The 25,326-nt window shown below is 31.6% G+C and overlaps 1 protein-coding gene across 1 annotated transcript in view; it reads right to left on the bottom strand.

Annotated features, from left to right (window-relative positions):
- Positions 1–25,326, bottom strand: part of GPC3 (Glypican-3) — a 109,536-nt gene that overhangs the window by 39,100 nt on the left and 45,110 nt on the right. Inside the window, exon 3 of the mRNA XM_051210605.1 lies at positions 15,832–16,147. Within this exon, the coding sequence (XP_051073184.1) occupies positions 15,832–16,147 (316 nt within the window). The remainder of the gene's footprint in view (positions 1–15,831; positions 16,148–25,326) is intronic.

Here is a 25,326-nt window from a genome sequence, read left to right as displayed (position 1 = left end):
TATGAAGATCAGTATACTTATGCATCATATGATTCATTCTGGGTGTTAAATAAATCCAAATCAACAGTCTTTGTATTTTCATTACACATAATTAGATTTGGGACTCCAGTTTCAACTACAAGTCAGTTAAGCAAAGATTATATTTTATAAGTCATCGTTAGCTTTGTAAAATTTGTTTAGAGTCGATACATACGCTAGATAGATCTTTTAACTATCCGCTAGGTTACAGATGATTTTATTCACTAGTAAGATTTATTCTGTAGCTACAGTTTACATAGTAACAGTTTGTGTATGATTTAAATAGAAATTCAATCTTATTAACATGACAAATAGATTACGACAAAGTACTAGTAAGGATTTGTATTTTCCCGTTGTTGACACTAAAGAATGGGACTGGTCAGTCCCTAGTGATACAGATGAATTCAAACGTATAAAATAGGAACATTTCTGTTATCTTTACGACCTTATGTTTTCAGAGTTAAGCAATTCAGATAGTCATTACGACATAATTACGGATTGAGATCACTTTTGTCGAACCTAAACTATTAAAATCAATGTCAAGAACTCTGACAAAGTCTGTGGGACGAAGGAATCACATTATAAGGGTGAACAAGAACGTAGTCTACTATCAAGTTATACTGTATACAATTTGATGTTTGACGCCTGAGGGTTTATAGGAGTAAGGAAGAAGGTACCAGTTACAATAAATTATACCGTATGATGAAACCGAATTTTTAATGCCATTGTGGTGTGTGCTACTGATGTCGATAGATATAAGTATTATGTATCATTAATCTAAAGTAAAATACGTGACAGGAGAAGGTTAAGAAGATCGAAGAAAACAGAACGAGAACAGAGGATGACTGGTGTGAAAATGAAGGAACAATGAAGTCTGGGACAATTGACTGACATTTTGCAAATGAAGTATTTACTTCACGGTTGTCAGATTTTACTAAGATACTCTGTAATTTTGTATTTAAATACATTCAATTGTCCCCACTTGTGTTCTCATTCACTACACCGTATGTATAATCGATATATAAAGCAAACTTTTCAGTAAATTAATGCAAAACATTCACTTACTCGTACTAATGTACTAAGAATTTATTCAGAAAATACATATGACATAAATGACATTTTCATCAACTACTCAATGTTTTGTTTAGTGTAAAAAACTTCATTAGAACTCTCACTACCTGTTCAATATATTGGATAATGGGGAGGATTGAAACAGAATAAATAGCCGTTTATTCAAAAATTACTCAGTATTGAAATTTACGATGTTCCTTATTCATCTGTATTATGAATCCTGAAGAAGAATAATTCTACCAATATATTTTACCAAAATGGTAACTACTTGTGCATTTGTATATTTATGCCTATTCGTAAATCACTTTGAATGAGGTCAGTATATGTACACTGGACATTTTGAGTTCGCTGCTGATTTCAACTGATTATCTAGATTTAACGATCCATTCAGTAGATTTCCACTATTAGCAACAACCTACTGTGAGAGAGAACAAACCAGATCTCACTGGAGTAAGAAATTAAGAAGAAGCGCTGGGAGTGAATAGGACACACACTGAGGAAAGCACCTAACTGCGTCACAAGGCAAGCCCTCACTTGGAATCCTCAAGGCCAAAGGAGAAGAGGAAGACCAAAGAACACATTACGCTAAGAAATGGAGACACATGAATAGAATGAAAAACAATTGGATGGAACTAGAAAGGAAGGCCCATGACAGAGTGGGTTGGAGAATGCTGGTCGGCGGCCTATACTCCATTGGGACAACAGGCGTAAGTAAGCAAGTAAGTAAGTCAGTCATTAGATTTCATTCATCATTCAGAATGAAAACATGTTATTAATTCAGATGTGATATTATGATTACAAATACAGCAAGGCCTGGATTTTAAACTGTTTATTTTGGCCAATTAAATCTCAATTTTATGTATATAAGATGGAGAACAAAGCTCACTAAATCGTTTGTTTTAAATATTGATTGTTTTATAGATGTGAACACTAACTGTTCATAGCCTTGTTTTGGTTTTCTTACTAGTTATTTTCTTGTATATCATGAGAATATTGAATAATATAAAATATGTGTGTAACTCAGGTACTTGTATATATATAGTTATTATGAGGTAGATTTTGAACTGTAATCATGATGGCGATAGTAACAGCAAGTAAACAAACACTAATCCTATGACTGAGACTTGAAATCTTTCAGTTAAAGATAGTATAATCAAAATATGAATGTAGATAGATAACCGTTGGAAATCGGAGATTTCGAGGCTTTACGGTAGTCGAATTGGATTAAAATCCAATGGTCGACAGCTCCAAATTGATTCTGCTCGTGGTATTGTACGACAGTCATCTAGTGAAATCAGTGTTTACTGTCCTAACTTCGATATGACCGAATTCCAACACTGCGTTGGTAATAATTCCCATATTAAAACCAGAACCTACTGGTTTTTCAGCTAAAGTAGTTCAGTGGAGTAGACTTTCTTTTAGTTATTTGTGATCTAAAAGAGTGGCTTAGGATGAAAAGATTATAGTCAGTCTCAAGGCATGATAGAATGCATGGTATCGCGAAACCATATAGTACATGAAAAATTCTAATGCGAATGGAATGAAGTAATTAGATTAAGATATCTCCTTCTGTTGAGTCTCAGCTACCATCAAAGTTAAGGTCAAAAATTCTTTCAGACTGTTTGTACCTGGTTAATATGCAAAACCTTGTATTGTTTAACAAGTGTGCTATTTTCTTGTCCAAATTAACGGATAGTAGCAAGCTAATTACTGATAAGTCGCTAACTGTATCGTTTGAAATGCCAAAGTTAAACAAATAAGCTATATAAACTATATAAACTGATAAACAGCTACCCTATTTAAATAGAAAGTTAAAATTTGTGTTTTCATCTCAAAATATCTTAACGACACCTATTCGGTTATTGAGAAATAATATAAGAAAACGTATGGTTACATAAATAGGTTTGTACAACCAAGCCAAATGAATTGCCAAATGCAAATAATTATTCGTTATTTATTCTAGTGTTCTGTTACTTTTTGAATACAGTAAAAGAAATACAGTTTACAACACTACTTTAGACAGACAACTTCTAAGTATTACTCAGTATATCCTAGTAGGTCAAAATAAAATAACAGCTATTCTAACTGTGACAAATAGTAGATAATTTCGATAGATATGCTCCACACAAATCATTGGATTTTTATGAAGGCTGGGATACTGTCCGGATGGCCAAACTGAAGCAGGTAGTTTTCTTAGGGTTCACAACCGGAGCCTTTGACCTAAAGGTATGATCCACAAGAGAGTGGAGCAACGTCAAGTGATGCAGTACTACATAGTGGCCAGTGACCAAGGATTGGTTCATACTTCATTTATTTTCTTCAAGATCCTGGAGTCCATGTGCACCATTGATTTGGAATCAGGGTTTTCCAACTCACCTAAATGGACTCTCCGTGTTCACCAATCTGGTTAAGACGCCAGACCTTGACTTTTCTTCTTTTCGATTTGGTCAACAACAGTAGTGCCAGTAGAAGGTAGTGAGTAGGACTTCCGTGGCAGTGATAGCATGCACGTGATCATGTGAGAGTATTTCGAGTGGGAGAGCTCTCTCTCCCTACTCTCGGCCGTACCATGGCATTTGGAAGCAATATTCACTGATTAACCTTATTAATATAAGTTTAGAGACTGACAATTAGAATTGATTTATAGCGACTGTGAGACGATTATCTACAACAATCAATGAAAGTTAGTTGAGAGATATCACCGACTGATTCAAAATTGAACATTTGTACACTATCTGATGCCTACTCACACTAGACCTAATATCCTGAATTCTATCCGTTATGATGAGGTCGTAGATAAGTATTACTAAGCAATTGTATATTAAGTTGAAATATCTATCCAGTATTTTCACAGTTTCAATACTAACTTATCTAAGATCAATTCATGATTTAAACTATAAAATAGAATGAAACATTGTTAGTAAAAAGCATTGTATTGAGAATTCATAAATGTGCGCTTTCTAATCAATGCAAATTAATATTCATTCATTATTAAATTTAAACAATTTACAAAGAATTCATTATTCAATTGCGTATAAAAATTAAATATTTTTTTAAAAAAGAAAAAAAACATTTTTCCTCTTGGTGATAATGTTTTTCTTCCTTTTTTTCTGGTTACATCATTCAACTAAACCATAGTTTCTATGGGCAAAAAATTTGTAGGCTCAATTTAAAAGAAAAAAATTATACTACTGATATTACTTAATTACTACAATCATTTCAATAAATGGGGATAATTCTTAGAACCATAATACCGTATACCGTATACATATCTGATATATTTATGCATTTCTGTATCCAACCTTATCCGTTTCCAACTATCATTCTTATATAGAGTTTTCTTATTTAAAACTAAATTTAATTAATAAATCATCCTTATACATAATTAATAGGTGATTTTGCCGTCTTTTAAATCTGACTTTAAAAAGAAAACGAAATAAATTATGAGTTGTAGTTTATGTAGAAATAAGGATTTATGTTGATTAGTTATATTCAATGAAAAGTATAAGGTAGTACCACCATAAAAACAACAACTAATTGATATACTTATAAGGGTGATGTTAAGTGTTCCCGTTTATTTATTTATTTTTTTTATTGTGGAGGTCTTTAATTAATCAGTTTCTTTTTAGTACGGGTTTATTCTGTGTGGTTTATTTTGGTATTGGTACTGATTCGTGGTGGTTTTTTTAGCACAGATAGAAGATGTTGTTTGTTACAGGTAACTATGATGTGAGTTTAGTTATATCCAGGACTCATCAGTTCAATATGAGTGTATACTGGGACTTTGTGATTAAGTAGACTATGAGTTTAGTGTGTAAAGTGAAGGACACTGTGATTGAGTTCCGACGCGAGTATTAACAGGAATGTTAGTATATTCAGTGGAAGAGTTTTGAACAGGATGAAACACAAGTCCTAGATTTGACTGTTAAAACTATAAATGTGTTAGGACCCGAGTTATACCCAGTAGATTAATTATTGCTTGATATGATGGAAAGAAAAGTCAATTTTCGATTGAATTACTCATTATGAGTTTTATCCACTTTTACATCCGTTTTGATTCAACATGAGGATCATTCAGTGTAGTATTTGATTGTTTTCTCAGTATAATATTCTCTTCTGTATAATATACGACATTCTTGCATTTACTTGACATGAACTATGCTCAGTAAGTGCTTTGTTATAATTGAGTATGTGATCTTATCCTAATTATTAATCGAAATGGGTGTACAATCAATATATAAACCAGTGTATTTTGATTCGTCGTTGTCATAGTGTTTGGGGTTAATAAATCTTCACTTTCACCAGTCTTGTGTTCTTATTTTCGCATCGCGGGAATCACCGTGCTCCTTCGTTCCGAGTATAAGTGATCAGCGTTTTATGTTTTTCCGGCACAACAAGATGTTTGCTTGGAACTAATACATTTTGGGCGAAAGTTTGTTTTGATCACAAATAACACTGATATTCAAGAACTGCTAAACAAGAGCAAGCAATATATCATTTCTACTTACACATGAAATAATATTAGTAGAGAGAATGTTTTATAAATATATACAGTGCAGATAAGAGAATATCATAGAACAAATATTGGGAATTATAACAGGTACTGGTTTTATATGGTATATTAATTCATTCTCTATTAACATATGAACTCATTGACTGTTAAACATTTCAATAAACCATAGTGAATGGAATTTCTGTTACCAAATATAATCTAAGATTTGATAGTTGAACAAGCGGCTTCGAAGTCCTACATTTATTTATAAGCTTGTTAAATCAGGCATATCTTAATTTTACACTTCGAATGTAGACTTCGTTATAAATTAATATTATTTGAACAACTACTGAAAATAAGGATGTATTGAACGTGTGTTTTATTCTTTATCCGAACTCAAGAACATTGTCTATTAAGGTAAGTATGCTTTGTTGATTTTAAAACGTGTTAGCCCATTTTGAGTTATTGTTAAATTTACCACAATACAAATGTCATCCAATTTTATCCTAAATTGGATTATCTTCTCAGTTCACACTATCACACTGAAAATAAAGTAAATCATTTTCAAGGAATGCTACTACTTATTATATGATTGTGTTAGCATAAGAGATTTGTAACGAGTGTTGTTTAATATTCAACTCATTTTGTGCTTCGTAAACTAGTAATTCGATTACCACTTTGGTTACTGTGACATTATGTTCGCTCACAACTAAAGCGAAACATAATAACGAACATATTTTTGCGTCAAGTATATTCGTCTACTTTAAGCACAGTCTAATCATCATTAAAACATATATCTATAGAAATGTACGTTAAACTGGTGGTTTTTCTTTAAACCAACTCTTCTCGAAAAATGTTAGACAGTTCCCTTATCCGACAGTACCATTATTTATAGATTCGGTCACACTGTCTGTCTTATCTTCATTTTAACTTATCACTTGAAGTATTAATTTTGGACAATAAGATTATTATAAAAATAATTTCAAGCAGATTAGCTAGTTGGTCAGATACGATGGGAACTCTAATAAAATCTATTAACCTCTTAATATCATGCAGTCTCGGTTTGTGAGCTTACTTACTTATAGGCTCATTTCGACAATATTTTTACTTATAAATATATTAGTTTAATATATCTCCATATTTCAGAATGCTATATAGTTATCTTTGTCAAATTTTTTGAGTAACTTCATCCAAACACCATAGAAGTTTGTGAAAATTGTGGTATTTTAACAATTGAGTTCACGAGTCAATCTAAACTAGATCATCAGCACTGGACAACCGTTTTATCCCAGTATGGGACTCCTCAACAATGCTCATCCATGATCTCGCACGCGAACCTCAAGCGCAAACGCATAACCTCTAAATCATTGGGTCGGCACCCAACGGTGTTAATATCTAACACCAATCGACCCATGATCTTGCTCAACCCTTCATTTAATTTTACTATATCATTAATTGGATAATTTTATATTTTACTAAAAGGCAAAGAATCAAACTCTAATTAAGTTATTTCGATAATATTATTGATAACTACAATAAAACACTAATATTACAATGTGTTTTTTTAACACACTGGAAAAATTGCTTCCTTAATACAAATATTTAACACGAGAATATATACACATATATAAATAAATCTAGTGGTAGAACAATAGATTTCTGGTAATAAGGAATATGAAAACAAAACATATATATTTTTCGATTTGACATAGATAAACAAATCTCTATGTAACTATAGTAACTAAAAGTTAGATACATTTTATACCTACCATCTTTGTTTCCTACTATCAGTAATTATTTAACATTATCAGTTAGAGTAAAAATTTGTGTTTTTATCTTTATGATTATTATTTTTTTTTAAACCTAAAAATACATGCGATGTTCAATGTTCAATGTATATTAAGTAGTTTGTATGTCTATTTATTTAGTTTAAGCATTGAATATTATGTAGTTAAGTACTTTCACCCCCCTCTCTCTCGCTCCCTCTCCACAATTATTACAGTATGGTTTATCAGTACTATCATTTTTATAATGAGTCTCAATTGTTTTTTTCTTCTTCTTATTTCTTTCTTATTCTTCATTTATAATTGTAATTAGGGAATTTAGAAAGATTATTGAGTAGGAATAAAATATTTTCATTCATTAAATAAACATAATTGTTTAGACGAAAAAAACAAACAAAGAAAGTTACATACATTATAAAAGAGTATCTCTATGTGACTAAATGTTTAGTTAATTACATAGTCGTACATATATGTATATATTACCATTAGTTTTGGTAAAAATGTCTATATATAAAGTATTTCATGTGATAATACATAGTTTCAAGTACTTCTTAGATCTGACAATTATATCACCCAGTTTGTAAAGGTAAATGAACATGTTAACCAGTAAAGATTCAAATGAACTATTCCTAAGCAAACTGATATAATGTACTTTGAAATTAAACATGATCTTCAACTGTTAAATTGCTTTATGGTAGTAGAATTAAACTACTGTTAAGAATTGAACTGGATCACATGATTAATTATTACATCACAGTTTGAAAATAAACATTTACAAATATAAATAAATAATATATTTTTAATATTCTAATGAGTAGAAAAATTAGATTTTATGACGTTTCGTGACTTAGTATAAGCCACTTCTTCAGAGGATAAATATAGACTTAAAATACTCAGATAGTAAACATGAGATAATAACTAAAGCTATCGATATACTCAAAACATAAAATTCCATATGTGATATAAACACAAATCATACTTTTATTGGATTAGTACACACACATATCAAGGTTTAACTTGAAATGACTACTGAAAACAAGAAAGTACTGAACAACTATTTTGTACTAGTATGAAACTCGTCACCAATGCACAGTAAGAAAAAAACTGAAGAGCTTGGATTAATGGCAGAAGAAAAACATCAAAGCTATTGAAAGCTAAAGAGGAGAAATACATCTTAAGAAAAAGTGTACAATAGGAAAAAATGAGAACTTTTGAGTCTCATTAAATATTTAAACAGAGACAAGAAATAAATGTTAACTTATTACCATGATCATTTTGCCCCACATCCATAAAAATCATCGGCCATTAATAACGACTATAGTACTAACTCCAAGTGTAAAGCTTTTGCTAGCCAATGAAACAGTGATCATTAATTAATGAATTCATATTTGGATATTATATCTTCATCTACCTGCCCCTACTTTTTCTTTAAACTTTACTTCAACAGACCAGTATTACGCAAATATGTTAATAATGATCAGTAATGCTTAGTTTATACTACAGAGACTATAGTTTGTAAATTTTCACAACCATATCAGTCGATTTTTCCATATTCAGAAAAAAATGTATAAGTAACACTTATTGACACAACATTCAAATGGAATCAATAAAATGAAGGGAAAGATATGAATACCAATTGTAGTTATGGGTAAGAAGGGAGAAATTTCCTTCAAAATAAAAAAACTACATTTTTGTAATATATTACCCATGTAAATTTTATGGAATATTTCTTGAAGCTTCTTATCATAAAATACAGCTGTTTAACATATTATTTTTCATGAACTGATCATGTTGACTGGATATTGGATTCAATTTACGAATTACTATTATTATTATTAATGCCTTTATTCAATATTAGATCTTTTGTACAATATAAAATTCTCAGCGCGAAGTAATTCAACAAGCCTACTTTTTCATAGTTCTCGATTGATCCTGATAATAAATATTAAGCGATCGTTAATTAGGGGTTACCAATTTAAAAGGAATCCATATCTGAATAATGTTCATTCGTTTCGATCTATATTTCCAGCTACCAAGATGTTTGTAATTGTACTTTATTGTAACTTGTACAGAGAAAGATCATAAATATAACTTAAATATTTATAAACAGTTAATATATATGAAATGATAGAACATTAATTAATTTGTTGGCGTTTTAAATATACAATTTCTGAAATACTGTTTTATAAACTGAGTAAGATTCTCTAGGAAACTCTTATGTATGTTATTAATTTTCAATACAGTTTACCTGAAATGATACAAAAAATGATCATCAGCCATAATGAAGATTCAATGCAAGAAATATTTCTGTGAGTATTGTGAACTTAGAATAGTTATTTTTTATCGCATGTGGTGTTTGGTAATATCACTATTAAGTTGAACTATTGAAACTACAATCGACCTATATCCAGTAACTGTAAAACTTTAGTTATCTAATTTGAATATATTCAGTAATGTTTGTTGAAGTTTAATGAATAAAAATTGTTAGTTTGATGAAACAACTTATTTCAACTGGTACATTTTCAAATCTGTACAACTGTATATGAGGTGGAAAGTCTCATGTATCTGGGTAGCATCATCGATGAACATGGAAGATCTGATGTAGAGGTAAAGGCTAGGAATGATAAAGTATAAACAGCGTTCCTACAACTGAAGAACATGTAGAACTCTAAACAACTGTCAACCAGTATCAAAGTCTATATCTTTATTACGAACGTCAAGACAGTCCTACTGTACGGAGATAAAATGTGGAGAACTACGACTACCATCATCAAAAAGGTACAAGTATTTATAAACAGTTGTCTAATCAAGATACTCATTGTCCGTTGGCCGGATACCATAAGTAACAGCATACTGTGGGACAGAACAAACCAACTTCCAACCAAAGAGGAAATTGTTAAAAGTGGAGTTGGATAGGATATACATTCGGGAACTTATCAAACCGTATCACGGAGCATGAACTAACTTAGAATCCAGAAAAGAAATGAAAAAAAAGAAGGCCAAAGAATGCACTGCGTCGGGAATCGAAAGAAGGCATGAAAAAATGAGTAGCAAACGAAAATCATCGCCTAGGATAGTTCAATGGATAATGCTAGTGAGAGGTCTATGCTCCTCCATGAGAAGTAACAGACGTAAGTAGGTAAATAAGTAAAACTGTAAACATTTTTACATTAAACTATATCCATAATTAAATTATATATTAGTATATAGTATTCGTTATACACTGACCTAACTTGGAATTTTATTGAAAACCAGTATTCACTAGACTGTTGTTTCATTGTAAATTGATTGAAGTGAGAATTGTATCACCGGAAGCAAACTAGATGTTTTTTATGAGTAAGTGTTTGCACAAAGTTTTAAATGTCCAGGGTTGAATACCTGGTGGGGCTATGAATACTCACTGCTGAGGAGTCCAGTAGTTTGATGAAGTATTTGTCCTATACTATTTTGCTTCAGTTAAACACCAAGTTTGTAATGATGTTATTATAGTTGGTTTTAAGGGGAAAGTCACCTATATATTTTTGATTAAGTAGTTATGGAGAAAGGTGAATTATGAAATTCAAGAATTTGTTAAAAATAAATGTGGACAGCATGTAATTTCAGAGATAATCAGGAAATCCTGCTAATCAACATCGATCAGAATTCTGCACTGAGCACCAACATGAAGATAATATCCATAATTACGAAGAAATATTTTTCTAAACATGATAGAAAATTATGTTGAAGCCAAAGTTTTAAAGCCAGTTATTTTTTTGTACACATAACTTTAGAAATAGACTGTGAATGACCAAAATGTTTACAATCCACCATATAATTGAGGATATGAACCTTTAGAAATCTTTGACCGGATCTTGTAAATGATACATATGTAAGAAACTAGATTACATCTATATTTTAGGATAATCAATTATAAATACTACTGAATATTTTTATATCAGACATATGTATACATAAATGTCAAATAAAATTTCTACATTCAGTTTTTATTAGCAGTCCAAATATTGTCTGTTATGTAATAGAAATTTACTACATCAGTACCGATCTAGCTACAATTTTTTTTCCGAAAAATGCGATCAATACAAACATAAAATTATTCTTCCATGAATTAAAGAATGTAAAATGTTCACATCTTCAGTAATGAATGTGAAGAAACAGGGAAGAAGATGAATGTCATTTTAACTTTCCATAAAATTAATTTGAATGACGATAAATGATACACATAAGCTTGTTTGTGTGTAAATAGGCAATTGTGGTATAAAATTTTGAATAAGCCTTCCTTTTATTGATATCTTACTGAATAAAATTAAAGTTTTCCAACAACCAATATGATTATATTTTTAAAGTTGTTCATGTTGAGCACTAGAAGACACTTCCTTTTAAGCAGGGGTCTATATCAGCTAGCAGTGGAATCCAGGACGCGCGTTTCGTCCTATATGGAAAGCATCAGCTGGATTCACCTGCCTCACAGTGTAGATGTTCACTCCAAAACTCGAGTCTGTTATTCTTTGCTTCAAACGCCATCACGTTATTTATTTAGCTACCAAGTCCAAATATTCATTAGCTTGTGTATTTGGGTGAAAATATTCTCTGTTACAAAAATGAATTCTTTACCATTAAAGCACAAAAATTATGTTAATTAACTCAAACATGGGAACTATAGATTAAAGAAACGTGTTCCCATCTTTAGTGATGTCCTAGAGAGTAACTTAGTTGTCTTTCAACCATTCGGGCATGCATGTATTTGGAGAACTCACTAGCCCCATCATACCTAAAGAACGTTAATTAAAGCTAAGTAAATGAATCTGTACATCGTAAATGAATTATATCATTATGTTTTGGTAAACACTCATATATCTTTTTTTTACCTTAAACTGTAACTTAGATAATATCTAAAACTAATTACTACTGGTTCAATGTTTCTTTTGATTGTATTCAATGAAAATTATTATCAATGTTTATTTTCACGTAACTGTTTTTGTATTTAAGTTCATCGATTTCCTTAAAACTGAAATTGATTAAATACTCGTTTACAGAGAGGGATATAAAATGTTCCCCATCAATAATAGAAATTCCCTTATAATTATGTCAGTTGAAAAGAAATACTTTAGTAAAAGAAAAATACTGATAATTTGAATTGTATTTTAAAAAAATGCAAGTTATATTTTGAGATTGTAAGTAAAACTATCGGTTCTTAACCTTTACATTACTCGAAACATAAACGCTGGTAATACAGAACATGAATAAATGTTTCTACGTATGAAATCTATCTCATAAATAGTAAAATCCAAAAAAAGTCATTTGATTATACATATCGTTCAATTAAGTTTCATGGTATGTTTCAGACTGACATTCCGTATAATGGATTTATTGCTTCTTGATGAAGAGCTTCCTTTTTTTATTCAGTAATTAAGTTTATTACTAACTACCTTTCTAGGTGAAACTATATTTTATGGACGACCTTGAAAATGTCCACCTACTTAATAGAACTAAATGAGGGTTATAAACTAGTGTGAAGAATTAGAATATTATGATTTATAGTTGATAGTTACGGTTAGAAATTAGATTTAGGGTTTTCATCACGAACTGACATCAGCTGAAATATCAAAACGTTATTTAGCCAAATGGATGAATGAATTTTGTGCCAAAAACCAAGACCTATTTTCTTAAATCTGATTGGTTCATCCATAAATTATAGTCTCGCCGTCAATGAAAATAAAAGTAAACTGTATTGTATTATTTGTTTTGAATAAATAAATCTAAACATTTATGGTATAAAACTAGTTATCCTATAACCCGAAAAAATAGCAAGGATTATATATTAAATAAGAAATATTTATGAATATAAGGCAATTTAATGTCAGTTTTTGTCTTATTACAACTTAAAGCTGGGATTTTCAAGCATAGTTGACTAGTGGCTGGCGCTAGAGTTGAAGGCACACGTTTCTTCGTATTCAGAACTTATCAGCCCGATATTTCTGCATCCCAGTATTTCTATTCATTCAGATACTTGAACTCACTATCTTTCACCTCAAACACCATATGCATTATCCACTAAGTTCCTGAGTTCAAATAACCATTGGCTTGATCATTTAGTCCTTAGCATCAACAATGGGAAGTTTAAAACTTTTATAACAAAGTCATAGTCAAAAAGATTTTCTTACAATAAATTCTTTCATTGAATTTAAATCAATGACAATTTTGAAAATTATAATGAAACTTTCTTAAAAAATAAACAAAAAAACAACTAATTCTAAAAATAATCACAACTTTCCATGGTATCAGTTGAAAAACAAAACAAAAAAACGATAAATAGTCTAGTTGACATGACTTATTTAATTGGCATATCATCTTTTACAACACACAATATGTGAATAAACAACGGATTTTTCAACAACAACAAAAATAATGCTTTCATAACTAAACATTTATAATAAAATACTATTCATGTATTCACAGTTGATTAATCACTGTGTGGTGATGAATGTCATGTGTTTCAAGTCCTTATTTAGTACAGATCGAATGCTATCGACCATGTTGCAATGTGGCCACCAGTCTAGGTGACTCGACACTGCGTGCACTATATATATTGAGATTAGATGGTGGTTGGAGGCAGTCGACAGGAAACGCTGGACCCGGGTTTCGTGCTACTTGGCACTCGTCAGCAAGGTGGTTGGTCACAGCCCGGATAGCTCAGTGGTAGCGTCTCTGACTGTGAAGCCGGGTGACACATAGTCGAATCCGCCTGGGAGCACTAGTTTCTCCAAGATTACAGGGACTTTTCATGCATGGTTACATTTTATTAGTCACTATAGTTTATAAGAAACGAGTACAATTTTTTTTGTTATTGTTGTTGATGTTATTAAGAATGTGTCTCTCCATTTGTTACTTTGGTTAAAAAAGTATAGAATATTCTAGAATTCAAAAGATTGAATACATCTATACCGACATGATATCATGAGTATAAATTATTTAGTTTATTTTTTTCCCCAGTTGTTTATTCATCATTGTCTATTGAAATGCTTAATGTATATTCATGTTGCTAAACTGATATATTTGGAATAATTCATTTCTAATCATTAAACGCTTCCATATATAACTGAATAAATTTCTTTGCAGTTGAATTCATGAATTGATTGAAGTTAGATCACCATGAAAAATCTGGGGGCAATGAACGGTCGTTTCGTTTCATTGTGGGACTCCTCAGAAGTGCACATCCACGATCCCGCCTCCCGAGTTTTGAACCCAGGATCTATCAGTCTCGCGCGCGATCGCTTAACCACTAGACCACTGAACCTGCATCCAACGGTGTTAATGTCTAATTTCAGCCGATCCACGAAATGGAAACATCGTTGACCAGGTTGGTCTAGTTTCAATGGACTCATGAATTCAACTATGAAATTACTAAACTCTCCACAAAACTCCTATTAAATTTATTTACCCCAAATCTAGTGAATATAGAGTGATCTTTCTTAAGGATCGCTTGTCACAGTTCTGTTTTAAATATAAACACATATCATGAACTAAAGATGTTCTTTTTATATTATTATTAGTGGCTTTATTCAATACCATATTTTGTGTAGTATAGAATTCTTAGCATAAATTATTTCGAAAGATTTCCTTTTCCTATTTCTTGATCGATCCTTGAAATTAATATTGAGTGGTCACCAGTTAGATGTTAGCAGCTCAGCAATCGACATCTGAATAATGTATATTTTTTTCAATGCATATAGCCAGCAACCACGATATCTCTGATTGAGCTCTTTTGTTACTTGTATAGCGAAATGCCGTAAACGCACCTGAATAGTTTATAAGACTAATAGGCAATTCGTTTAAATATCCAGATGGCAAGAACAGGAAGCCCAGATATTCAAGCAGGCCACACAAAATATATAAAAAATAACTATGGAGTTCAATCATAATAAATAATCAAGCTTTTATTGGCAAGACCATAATTTATGGATGAACCAATCAGATCTAGGATAACAGGTCTTGAATTTTGGCGCAAAATTCACTCACCCATTCGTCCAAATAGGGTTATGGCATTTTAACTGATGTCAGTTCGTGACGAAAAGCGTAAATTCAAATCCTAACCGTAAACATCAACTGTAACTCATTGTCTTTATTCTTCAAACTGCTTTATAGCCTTCATTTAGCTGTATTAAGTAGGTAGACACTCTCAAGGTTACCTCGGCGTCGATCAAAGGTCGTCCATAAAATATAGTCATACCGCTTTTGTTGTTAAAAAAAAATCAAAAAATGATCCATTACTTTCTAAGATTAACTATATCTAAATTAAACAACACATAATGATCAAGAATTTCGCTAGACATTCATGTTCTCAGTTTAATTCTATGTGTTGAGTAATGCCTTATGATTTTTCATAGTTTTCAAGCTATCTATTCACTTCTTCAAATCATCATCATCATATACATACAAATTCATTCATTACTATAAAAATCAACTTACTTAATCTTTTCATCTAATTCTTCAGCTTGTATATTCTTTGAATCCGTCATATAAGTTTGACATGATGTTTCTAATAATGATTGCATTAAATAATTATCAACTGGAAACATTAAATCTAATATAATATCATCTTGTGTTAAAAATGATTGTTCTAATATTAAACGAAATTTCGATATTAATTCCATAATATGATACCAACAATTCCATGTATAATTTGTTGAATTGTCATTGGAATGATTATTAATAATGAATTCATATGAACAAAATGTTTGATTTAATTGAATTTTTAATAATTCAAGACTTTCAATTAATTGATCTACAAATGATTAATACAAAACAATAAATGAATTGTAAATAAATAAATTTTCAATAGTTGAGATCATGGGACAGTTGATGCTAAACCATGATGGAGTGTCTGGAGGCACTGGACGACAGTTTCGTCCTACTGTAGGACTTCTCAGCAGTGCACATCCACGATTTCGCCTCACGAGATTCGAACTCACAACATATCAGTCTCAAGCGCGAGTTTTTAACAACTAGACCACTGAGCTGGCATCCAACGATGTTAATGTCTAGCTTCAACTAATCCACGAAATTGAACGACACATCCAACATTATCATCAGTGAGTTACGATCTCACAACTCACCCGGTTGAACTCTACTACTCAATGCTTACCACTAGAACTCCAGATAAATACCTCTTAGAGACAGTCACTAATGAGCATATGTTCATTGATATCAGATATAATTTGTTACTTTGAATATATACATTATTCTTTTTATTTAAAATGTGACGAAACAGAACTAAGACGGCGGATAGCTGTTCTTATCAGCTTAAGACAATATAAAGATTTTCAATTTATGAATAACCATTTATACATGATGAAATATTTGTGATAGTCATTAGGGCGGTAGTATAAGAGAGAAATCTAAATTTGGGTGATAAAACAGTTGACTTGTTCATTGAATTGTTGCTATTTCTTTTCAAGATTTCGATACTATGTTCCATGTTTGTAATCCACCTATACGTCCAATAAACAAAACTCATTTGTAAGATGAATTAACATGTTGAATTCACCTTATATTCCTTGATGAGTATAGAAGACTACGAAAAACTATGTTATGTTGCAGACTACGTCTGACTATCCGGTTTCAAAATTCGGTCACTTAGAATTAGAAAAAACGCTGTATAAATTTTTTTCATTGATGTTAGTAGAATTCTGCAGAAGTTGATCGTTATTATCGAAGAGAAATTATGTGACAGTATTTTGTATATCGGTGATTTTGGTGACTTACTAGATAACTTAAAAGCTTCCTAAATAGAAATTCTGTATCAAATAAATTTCCATGGAAAACCTGGAAGGACAATACGGCCATCCAGTGCTTCCAGGTTTTCCATTGTGTTCTAGCTTCGATTGACTCATGATCTCAACTATTGAAATTACTTAAATCTCCACAAAACCCCTTCTGATACAAATAAACTTTTATTAGAAAGGTGAGGTTTTTGTAAAGATAGTAGTAATTTAATGGTTGAATTCATGAATTCATTGGTTGAAGTTAGCCATGAACACTGTGGGATGCCGACCCAGTGATCTAGGTGTTAAGCACTCGTGTGAGAGGTCAAAGCGCCATGGTTAGAATCCGGCGGGAGGGGTCGTAGATGTGCATTGAGAAGTCTCGCACTAGGAAGAAATGGTCGTCCAGTGCTTCTAGGTTTTCCATAGTGATCTAGCTTTATTTGACACATGAATTCAACTATTAGATAAATTTTAATTTAAGTAGTATAAAACGTTTGGATTATTAAGATTGCTACATTTTATTTCACTTTAAGATAGTTTAGTTTATCCTGTTGTGAAAAGTCTTTATATTCTAACTCGAATTTGTTGGTGTATGTACATTCTATCCAGCTGCATCGAAATAACTATTATATCACATGTTTACATACAATGAATATAATATGGGGCTCATTTGATCTTGTTTGTGACCTATCAGCTGAATATACCCAGAGTTGTTGTCCAATCCACAATATAGATATATCCAGCTGATCAGTTCTAAATAGGACTAAAAAAGTATCCTGACTTTGATTGTCAGCTACATTCTACAGATTCTATTGAAGGTTTTTGTAAATAAATTCTTTTGTCATGAGTAAAACATGTATTGTCTTATCGAATCCCGTAGTTTTATGTATAATCATATAGGATTTTAAGTGATGGGTACCACATTCTAGTTTTATTGTGAATATGAACACTTAGAAACCACTAAATCTATAATAAAATGAAATGTTTGTCCTTATATTTCGACATCTAGTCAATATTCGGAATGTAATTAAATTTTAAATCCAAACATTATGTCAAGACTATTCTTTGAAGAAAATCGTTTTAACGACATGAAGACTTTAAACAATGTAATTCAACAGATTAAAGCTATCTATTTTTTCTACTTAATAGATCAACTGATTGAAGCTACCCGACGACAGCTCATTCAAGTTATTGATATTCAAGGAAAGCTTACAAACATGTGATATATCAAGCCTTTAGTGAGAGTCATAATTAAGCAAATACATCACATTCAATGTTCTAAAATCTGTGAGTGTATCTTATTCCATAAGTGAGATTATAAGAATTTTAAATGTTTAGCCATTCATATTACTGAATCCACTAAGCAAAATCACCTACCTGCTGTTACTTTACACTAACATTATCCCTAGCAGCCTGAACTAATTTGGATAATATCTAACACAAATGATAAATCAGAAAATAACCTGACTTAACTAACCTATCGTAATAATTATTGTCCTTTTTTCTATGATCTCTGCTTCTGCTTTATTTTCTCTAGTTAAACATAGTTATAATAAATTCGTTATAGCGTAAGAAATGATCTTGGATGCATTGTTCATACATCAACAGAATGTCCACTAAAGAAGAATTAAAAGTTCCTAGCTGATGAAATTCATTGTTATAACACAGTTTTTGAATTAGTAAACTTAAAACAATCTTATATCACATATTGTTTTCCCTACATTTAATGTTACTATTCGTATCAAGGTGATAATTCTTGTAGACTGGCATGAATTTTGTAATTATTCTTTTCAGAATATATATAAATAGAGTCACAATTACTAAATATTGGGAATATTGAGGCATGGACAACACTTGTCATCAATAGTCTTAATTTGAATGATCATTTAGTGTATTTTGAAAGGTATAATTTTATCGCCCATTCATGTTTCAAACTGTTTTAGGTAGTAAGTATTATCAATGGTTATGTAATGCACTGGATTAAGGTTCTCTTGTAATTTCTTTTTTTTATTTTGTTTGAAATTTAAGGATATAGGTTATGGAACTATTGTAATCGTATGTATATCTACCACGTTTCGGTAAATGTAATGGAAATTAAAAAAAAACAAAAAACAAATTGAACTGAGTGAATCAGTTGCATTTAACATGTAACTTTCTCACTTTAGTACAAACCATAAAAGTTATTTAAAGTGGGTTTCATAACCAGGCTTCAGCTACTCCTTAGCTTGTCTAATGATACATAAGACATTTCAATTTTAATGTTCAGAACATTAACCTTTAAAGCTTACTGAACTATTTTCTGGTCAATACTTTACACAACCAAGATAGCGTTTTTAAACTATGTTAGTAGAAACACTTTTTACTACAACGTGGGACCAGGAACATATATGTATTGGTTCAAGTTGCCATACGTCATTAGCACAGCAAGATGAACACCGAATTCATAGAAGTAGTCACTTCAATGGTATTAATATATAGAAGAAAGATTGTGTATAAGAATATGTTACTGGGAGAAAGAATTAGTTTGTAGAAAGAAAGATTTGAGGCGATTTTAGTCTTACGGTTTAAGGGAAGACAAAGAGTGTATACATCGATGCCATTGTGATTGATTCGGGGCCATGTCATCCAGGGTCTCCGAACATTGGTTACGATAGTCACGCGGACCTTGATCAAGTAGTCTGCATCTACCAACATGGCTCAGACTAGGCGTTAGTGAGTTCAAGGACTAATGCCACTTTTTCACCAAGACAGACGTGATATCATAGGATGATACTGAATATTAACATATTGTATATCGTTATTCAATCATACATATGGGAGTTGTGAAAGGCAATTTGAACGATGGGTGAATTAAAATATTTACTTATAACAACGTGAACAAGATGGCGAGTAATTGAACATTGTGGCTCAATGATTAAGGCGTTGAGCAACTGAAGCAAAAGTATTATGCTCAAGTCCTAGTGTAAGCATCAACACTAAGATAAAGGTGAATCCAGCTGATGAGTCCTGATTCTACTGTTAAACACAACCCACCTATTATAAGTCACTACAATTTCTTCCTCAGAGAAATAAATAAATATCAGACGATATAAAACTCACACATAAAACTATTCGAATTGTTTTCATTATTATAAATGTGAGTAATTTTTCTTATCAGATTTTTCTACTACTACTACGACTACTACTACTACTACTACTACTACTATTACTACTACTACTACTACTACTACTATTACTACTACTACTACTACTACTACTACTACTACTACTACTATTACTACTACTACTACTACTACTACTACTACTACTACTACTACTACTACTACAGAAACATATTTCTCTTACTAACTATTCACTTAACTATGTAATGATGGTTTAATGTTAATTAGTACACCTTTATATTAAGACAATATACTGGCGTCATGCTAATGGATAATTGATATAGTTTTCTAGAAGCTATTTCTTATTCTTAAATACCTAAAAACCAAAAATAAAAAACAGAAATTCAGTTAAAAGTGTCCTATTGATTACGTCTAGCTATTCACTATTATATCAATACATTAATTATTACAAATTACTCTAGTAATGAAATCATTGTTACATTTTCTCTTAAAAAGTAAATTAATCTAACGTTTTTTTTTAAGGAAAATTTTGGGGTTTTCATTGTGATTATTTTTTTTCCTCTCTCTCTCTCTCTCTGTTTCTTATCTATCCCAAGATCATTTCTTGATATACCTTGGATCATTGGTTTGTTCTAAACTGTACAATCATATTCATACATATTCATACATACATACCAATTCGTGTGAACTACAAAGAAAACCAGACTAATATTAATTACAATGCTATAAATATGTACATAGTAGTTATGGCAAATAATACAATACCTTAATTTCCCTACACCAACGTTTGTTACTATTTATTCTGATAATGTGGATTTATAATTGATAATGAAACACATCTATCGACATGGGATTAAGTGTACATTATTAGGTATATCTGTTTTAATATTACATGGCTTTTAAGTGTAAACAAAATGGAAATGAAAAATTGCTTTTAAATAAATAAGAAATCTAAACCTTACATTCTATGGACATTATAATATATATATACATATATAAAAGGATGGATACTAGGAAAATTTCTAAGACTATCTCCTATAGAATGACAGATCATATTTAGTAATAATTAATGCAATTGTTAAATCAATGATCCCTTAGTAACTAATTTGTTTAAAAAGACATTAGACTACATGTAACACAGTATAAATTCTTATCGGATATTATACAATTTACATGTTGAAAAATTGGGTATTTTTTAATATAATAAAAGACTTGAGTATTATTTATTTTAGGTAGGAGGCTTAAAGTTATTCATTCACAGATAGTGATACCGAAATGACAAACAATTCCATATAGTTTACATAAAATATATGAAATAAGGCTAACTGTAGAATCTATGACACAAGTTTCGTCCCATTCTGGACTCGTCAGATGGATGTAGCTGTACCTCAAATTTGACGTTCACGCCATATGACAAGAATAATTAAAGTTTAGTGAAATTATCAGCAACGCAATAATACAGATCATTGGAAACTAAGTTAAATTTCAAATGGTACATTTGTAGGTTTAAACCGCAAACTTACCATCACTAGAAACATGGAAGAACGGGATATCCGTTTTGTCTTAGTATAGGATACCTAAATAATGAGCACCTAAGAATCCGTGAAAGCAAATAAAACAAAAATCACCGCTATTTCAAGCAAACCTTTAACCTCTAGACCACTGATCCAGTACTCACGGTGCATATGTCTAATTCGGATCGTTTCACGAGATTGTGCGACTGCCTTCCATTGCCTGTGATGGGTAAATCTCTCACATCCAACCTAGTATAATGGTCCTAACCCATAAACAAATGATAACAAAGCAAATAATTTAAGCAGTTTATCATCCCATATGACAGGAAGCGATTAGTATTTTCTGAGTAGGCAAACTAAGGTTTAATTCACGCATTGTCATACATCACATTAGTATCCTCTATGCCGTTATCTATCTATACATTCTATTAATATGTTACAATAGTCTTAAAATGTAAAGTAGGAAATAACTGATAAGGTAGCATCTACCTAATATGCCCATTCATTGAACAATTATTTGTAACGAAACAAATAATTTTTCCATTGACAACTAATTCTTCATTTAAACTATCTCATTATTTAATCACTACCAATGACTTCCCAACAAGGCTGGCTATGAATGGAGATTTTCTTCCAACACTCAAAATATCGTCCAAAAAAACAAACTTCTAAATGATTAATTGTTAATCCTTCAAGATGTGGGTATTTTAATATACCTTTTGTATATACAAACAGGATGTTAATAAATGTATGTCTAAATGATCAAATTAGAAAAATAATTCAAGGTGTGTATATATTTTAATAAAGTTTTACTTGTGACTATTGTTGAAATCCAAAGCATGTGTTTTACACCGTTTCGGGCACACTAGTTGGATAAGCCTGTATTCCAGTATAGATATTCACAAATCAACTCGAACAAAGTACTTATCACTTCAAATGCTCTGTAATTTAGTTGATAACCAGTCAAGTATTTAAGGTGTTTACATATTGTTTTAATCAACCTATGTTAGAAAAGTATCAGTTACTTTGAATGAATCAGTTAAACATTAGATTTGAAATAATTTACTCTTTAAATAACATTCCCAAACCCTAATCTTTCCGATTACTGCTTATACTCTTACTACCTCTACCACTAGGGGATTTGAATCGACAACTGCATCACTGTGCTAATGTGGTATGTCAACTCGAACTGATGTACGTACGTACGTAGTTCTACGTTGTTACTGACTGACTGATTTGAAATAATTTAATAAATACAAGAGAGAACTTTGAGTCTTTGAAACACATGAAAGGTAACTAGAATAAGGAAGGAAGTGGATATCTGATTTATCAAGACCATTCTTCTTATTCATAATTGTAATAAAGTTTAATGTGTGCATGATCGATATTCAATCGAACTAAAGAAGTATAAGTGAATGACTTCCATATAAACAAAAATAAATGTTATATTATTCACTTTGTTGTAATGATAAGGAAAACAACTATCTTGTAGTCCAAGTTCATTTACTGATTAACTTACCATTTTTTTATGAAACAGTATCATAAGATCTAAAGAATTGATTATGTATGGAAGTTTTTATACTGAGATCTATATTAGGAACAAATAGTTTAAAGACTTTCTGGCGAAACTCTAATTTACGGACTAGCCAGTCAAAGGCGCTTGAAGGAATTCAAGGTTACGGCGCCGGCTTCAGTGCTTAATGCTAACGTACGGTGGGTTCACAAGGAATTTCGTACAAAACGTGATAATTGAGCGGCTATAACAAATAAAACGGCGAGACTATAATTTGTGGACGAATCAATCAGGTATAATATAACAGATCTCGGATTTGGGCACGAAAGCCTTTCATCCATTTGGCTAAATAGATTCCTGGCATTATAGCTGATGTCAGTTCGTGATGAAAACCCCATATATAATTCCTAACTGGGGCAAATTATGACAATTATCGCGAACTGGATAATAAATGTGCCAGCAACACTGGTTGCAGCCAGGTACTACAATATATAAGGATGATTGGAGAGCCTACAGACTCCTACATAGACTTGGTTGTGTGCATTGTGTCGTTATCCACAAGTGGTATTTTGTGTACTCAACGACCGGAATTCACGCAAGCAAATATTGAAGCTATGTGGTCGAGGCTAAAATGTTTTTGAGACTTTATCATGGCTCCAGAGGCTGACTATTCTGTAGCCATATGGATGATTTCCTCTACTGCATGCATTACGATTTTAGAACTTCTGAACCTCTTTCTAACTTTGACAAGTTTTTGAACCACGTATAAGAAGTGTATCCACCATATTTCCTTGGTTTTGTTTATATTTTTACTCTGTACTTACTGTTCGCTGATTGGCTAATATTCTCAAGGTCACTTAAGATCCGTTCAAAGGTCGTCCATGAATTAGAGTCTCGCCGACTTTCTATTTATCAAATAGCTCTAAGTCACTAACTCATTTTGTAATGATAGAATTTCTATGATAAAATCATTACAATATATAACTATTAAGGTTTGTAAACATTTATTACATCACAACATAGTGTTCAGCTTAGAAAAGGGTAAGAAGTATGTTCGATGTGCTTTTCTGGACTATACTTCAGCTTTTGATTCTATACCAAGACAACGTTTACTTAACAAGTTAATCAGCGTCAGCACTGACAGCTGGATAAGCAACTGGCTATATTCCTACCTCTCTGGAAGGGAACAGTACACTGTGTTTGGAGGAAAGTGTTCAGAGTCTCTACTGTCTCATGAAGATGTACCACAAAGAGCTGTTCTTTCACCTCTTCTTCTCTCTTTTTTTCTGCATGATCTGTCATCTTCCACAGAAAACACTTTTGTGAAATATGCAAATGACCTCACTGTATGTATGCCTATCTCTTCCTCCTTACATCCCATAGAATGAGTTTTTGTCTCGTATTGATTGTTGGTCTGTTGGTAATGGTCTCACACTTAATCCGTCTAAATATAAAGTTGTTAACTTTAGCATGAGACATGAACGGAACCTAAACACCATTTTGAGATCCCATAATGCTTGTACCATCGGAGACTCTTTGATAAACACAGTGTCGAAGGTCAATTATCTTGGTGTCACCTTTTCCTCTGATCTGTCTTGGTCGTCCCATGTTTTATTGTTATCGAAGAAGGTTTTCCATCTGACTTACTACATAAAGAGATTGCATGCTCTCAGGATTACTCGTCATTTACTCTTACAACTTGCCAATTCTTGCATATTCCCTATTATTCTTTGCTGTTCTCCATTGTTCTTTCCCCGGCTTTTGAGAAAAGACTTTGTTGTATTGCGGAGAGTGCTGAAGACAGTTAGCAATATGTGTGGTGAATCTTTCGAGGTCATAATTAATATGGTTGTGGACAGACATCTAAAGTCATGCAAACTCCTGTCAGGTGTTATTTTATTAGATACTAACCATTCCCTTCACTCTTATCTTTCTCCTTGTATATCTTCTGGTAGAACGAGACGTAATTACATTAAAATCCATGCACGCAAGCAAAAGTATAAAAGTTCTATAATACCTTACCTAGCAAATATACTCTGTGACGAACA

This window comes from Schistosoma haematobium, chromosome 1, assembly GCF_000699445.3.
Source record: "Schistosoma haematobium chromosome 1, whole genome shotgun sequence".
Lineage (NCBI taxonomy): Eukaryota > Metazoa > Platyhelminthes > Trematoda > Strigeidida > Schistosomatidae > Schistosoma > Schistosoma haematobium.
This window is presented reverse-complemented; position numbering and strand designations above follow the sequence as displayed.